The following is a 4042-nucleotide window of genomic DNA, read 5'->3' on the forward strand; positions in this document are numbered from 1 at the left end:
CTGGCCCTCCTCACACTTGAATCTGAGGGGCACCAGCCATCCTCCTACCTCCCACCCACAAAGCCCAACCCTCAAACACGGGAGGAGTGTTACCCTTTCAAGACAGGTTCATTAGCCCAGATTGTGTGTACCTCGGAGAGGGTGAGGATCAAGCTCAGGTTACACCAGGTGAGGAGGAAAGCATCTCCTGACTTCACCTGAAGCTACAGTTGGTACTAGGGCCTGCCACGACTAAGCAGGATGGGGCTGGCAAGCAGCATAGCCCACGTGGCTCACCTCTCCAATACACATGTCAGTCTGTATGGGCACCGCCCAGAAGCCACTTACAGAAGCTCACACTGCAGAGCGCTCCTCAGGATTTCTCCCTTGAAAAAGAACTCCTGCCCTTAGCACTACTGGCACCCAACCCACACAGGACACAAGGTTGTTGTCCAAGATTTATTGAAGATATTACAGCACAGCAGAAAGATTCAAACAGCTCCCCGTGGTGTTTTAAAATTCATCCCAACTGTAGGCTGAGTGACCTGCAGGTTGGACAGGCTTCCAAAGTCCTGGAAAAACAAAGTTAAGATTCAGTGTGGTTCTGTATTGGTGAGAGCTGTGATCAGTCCCAGGAGCACCGCCTGGGACAGGGCAGGCCTGTCCACTAGCCTGGGGCCAGGTTGGGACCCTACGGAACTCCAACAAGGGCCTTCTCCCTGCCCCCAAAGTTCACAAGGGGGTCTACCTGAGAGCCAAAGGCACATGCACCCCAACAGCCACACCTAAGGGTGCTGTCCTGTACCCTGTAGGGTTTTCAAAGCATCCCCGGCCTCTGCCCGCTAATGGCTGTCAGCATTCCTCAGCTCCAACAACCAAACGTGTCCAGACATTCCCCAATGTCCCGAAGGTCAGAATCTGTTCCTTTGAGAATCACCGCTCTCGGCCACATACAGTGCCATTTCCTTTCGAGGGCCAGACCCATGTAGGAGGAGTAACTAATGCAACTGCCAAGGGCCTGACACAAGCAGGAATCCAATGTCCCCCTCTATTTTATCCCCCAAAGCCAATTTATAGATGAAACTGAAAAAGTTGCATTCAGGACAGTGGTTACTTCTGAAGCAAATGATCCACCACAGACTTTAGCTATATTAAGTTTTTCTGAAACTGGCTGCTGAGAGCACTGAAGTTCATTCTGCTCATTACCTCTGAATGTAACATTTCATGATCATAAATAAGAAAAAATAAAGCTGCTTTAAATCGTGTACTGGACTTTGAAGCCATGGTACCTTCACTGAACTATGTAAAACTAGAGAAGCCTCCAGAAGAAAGCTCAACTATACGGTAAGCATGTGGAAAGGAGAGCACAGTTCTGAGTGGTCAGCATACAGACACGGAGTGAAGGCATGAAGGATGAAAAAACAACCAGAGCTGGAACCATGGAGGCCAATGGAGGAGCAGCCACAGGGGCAGGGAGCGAACAGGAGAGAAGGAAGGAGGAGCGTCCTGCAAGTCATGGGGGAATGGCTATTGGCTCTGGGAGCCCTCTTCCTGTGCAGCGGCATCTCTACCTTCCACAACCAGCCAACCCCATTCTAGAGGCAGTCTGTCCAGTGGTTAGCAGTGTAGACGGAATTCCCACCCCTGCCACCCACTCATCATGCCAGTTACCATTTCCTCAGGCAGCAAAGGTAGGTACTAGGGTGTGCCTCCGAGGGGCACCACGAGGACAAAGGACATGGTGGAACACCCCAGAGTGAGCTAGGATGGTCCCTGACCAGGGATGCTGCCGGAGGAACACCAACACTTACCAAGAGTTTCAACATCTCCTTAGTGTCAGGATCTACCTCGATGATCTCCTGATCCAGGGCGGAAACCTACAAGAACAGGGCAGGCCCCAAAGACCAATCAGTGGCTTCTCTCTCTCTCTCCCCACCGCTTCTCCCAGATTCTTCAATGGAAGAAAACGGGGAGGCTGGGACACCCCCCGCCCCGAGGTGAGCAGTCTGCCTACAGGATAATTCTTCTACTTTCCCCTTTGTCATTCCCTCCTTCCCACCCAGCCACTTTCCAGAAAACCTCAGCAAGAGGCTAAGCCCTCAGAAACCCTATGCTCGGGTACAAGAGGCACCAAGAGCCGCACAGCATCCAGGACTCGGCCCTGTAAGACCAGAAGGGACTTCACGGTCCCGGAAGGGAGAACGAGGCCATGGTACAGGCAGAGTACGGCGGGGTGCTATGGGTACAAGACCCCCGCTGTCAAACTCGGCCGAGGGCCCTTCCAGGGTTCTCAGGAGCCTGATCCATCCTCGAGGAGCAGCCGGCCCGGAAAGTTTACCTCGGGCACGTAATTATCCCTCCTTTCTCTCTCCTCCTCTTGCAACTTGATGGAGATGCCTCTCACCGGGCCCCGCTGAATCCGCTTCATCAGATGTGTGACATAGCTGCCAAGGAAACGCGCCCAAGAGCAGGTGTTGGCGCCGGTGCCGCTGGGCCAGGGCTCCAATCCCGCACACGGCGCGCCCCTGCGCCCAGGGATCAGACGCGCCCCCGGCCTTCCTGCGCCGACAGGACAGGGCGGCGGCGCTGTGCCGGGCCCACCGGGTCCGGACCCCGACCCCGCAGAAAAGTCCGCAGGCCGCCGCAGGCAACAGATACGCCGCCCCCGCCCGCCCTCACCCACCGGGCAGGACAAGGCGTTCATGCACCAAGCCAGGCACACCGGGCCCCCGACCCCGCAGGGAAGCCCGCAGCTCGCCCTCCCCGCCCTCCGCCAGCTCACCCTGCGATCTTGTTGCGGAGCTTCTTGCTGGGGATGATGGCAATCTCCTCGCACACGCGCTTATTGGTGTGGAAGTCGTTCCCCAGGCGCGTGTAGTACTTCTCGATGATGACTCGGGCCGCCTTCTTCACGGTTTTGGTGCGCACGCGGCCCTGCGGGTGGGAGAACACGGCGTCACCCGCGAGCCACGACAGCCCTCCGACGGCAGCGGGGCAGGGCCGAGCGCGGGCCGGGGCCGGGTCGGAGGGCGGGCCGGGTAAGCCGGAGCGCGGGGCTCAGCACCGAGGCCAGTGGCCCGCGGAGGCTTGGGCCTGACGGGGCCCGGCGCCCTCCCTCGAGAGCTGGGGGCCGCGGAAAGCAGCGGATGGACGACGATTGTAGGGGACCAGGGCCTCGGGCCAAGATACCTACCATGTTGGCGGGTATAGTAAAAGAGGAAACAGGAAGCACAAGCGAGGCCTATAAAGCGCGGGCCAGAAAGGCGCTTCCGCCGAACCCGGGACGCGCAGAGCCGGCTCCGGAGCTCCACAGCGACCCCCGGCGGGGCGGGGCGGAAGTGCAGGAGGCTGCCACCACCCGGTGGGTGGGGCGAGGGCCTGGGCCGCCCTCCCGTGGGCGTGGCTCCCGCTCCTCCCGCCCCTCTTAGGGTTCGTCGGCCCGCCGTTGCTTTGGCTCCCTTGATTCTCAAGGCAGGATCGTTTGATGTGCCCTGGACTAGAAGGGGTGCATGTCTTCTGCACACGCCCGCGAGACGGAGGGCGATTCGGGAGCGTGGGAAGGTGAGGAGGTAGGGGAGGTGCCCCGCCCAAGACCCCCGGCCTCAGACGCTTGCCTTTTCTAGCCTGGGGGAGAGGGGGCCGCTGAGAGGCTGATCTCGTTTCTGCCAAGTCTGCTGGAGCATCACCTCATCAGAGGTGCTCTTTCTTCCCCCTCTGATCCTTTTGAAGCTGCTGTAGTATCTTAGGCATTTATCATGGTGAAGTTGTATTTTAAGATTTTATTTATTCATGAGACACAGAAGTAGACATAGAGGGGTAAGCAGGCTCCCTGCAGGGAACCTGAGGTGGGACTCCATCCATCCTGCACCCTGGGGTCACAACCGAGCCAAAGGCAGACGCTTACCCACTGAGCCACCCAGGTGCCCCTCATGATGACCTGTTTCTTCACCTAGGGGTGAGCTCCCCCACAGTGAGGGCCATTTTTTGCTTTGCTATTCCCAGTTCCCACCCCCACCCTCAGCAAGTTCTCAAAGGTAGAAGCTGAGGCCTGACCACCTGCAGC

The 4042-nt window shown here is 58.1% G+C and overlaps 1 protein-coding gene across 1 annotated transcript; it reads right to left on the reverse strand.

Annotated features, from left to right (window-relative positions):
* Nucleotides 1–424: 424 nt before the first annotated feature.
* On the reverse strand, nt 425–3295 carry RPS17 (ribosomal protein S17). Its single transcript, XM_026000529.2, has 5 exons — nt 3173–3295; nt 2762–2913; nt 2318–2423; nt 1791–1856; nt 425–551 (listed from the first exon to the last, which is right to left on the reverse strand). Exons 1-5 carry the CDS (start codon nt 3173–3175, stop codon nt 471–473), a joined length of 408 nt encoding a protein of 135 aa, XP_025856314.1. The 5' UTR covers nt 3176–3295; the 3' UTR covers nt 425–470.
* Between the last annotated feature and the right edge of the window lie 747 nt (nt 3296–4042).

The sequence above is a fragment of the Vulpes vulpes genome, chromosome 14, assembly GCF_048418805.1.
Source record: "Vulpes vulpes isolate BD-2025 chromosome 14, VulVul3, whole genome shotgun sequence".
Classification (NCBI taxonomy): domain Eukaryota; kingdom Metazoa; phylum Chordata; class Mammalia; order Carnivora; family Canidae; genus Vulpes; species Vulpes vulpes.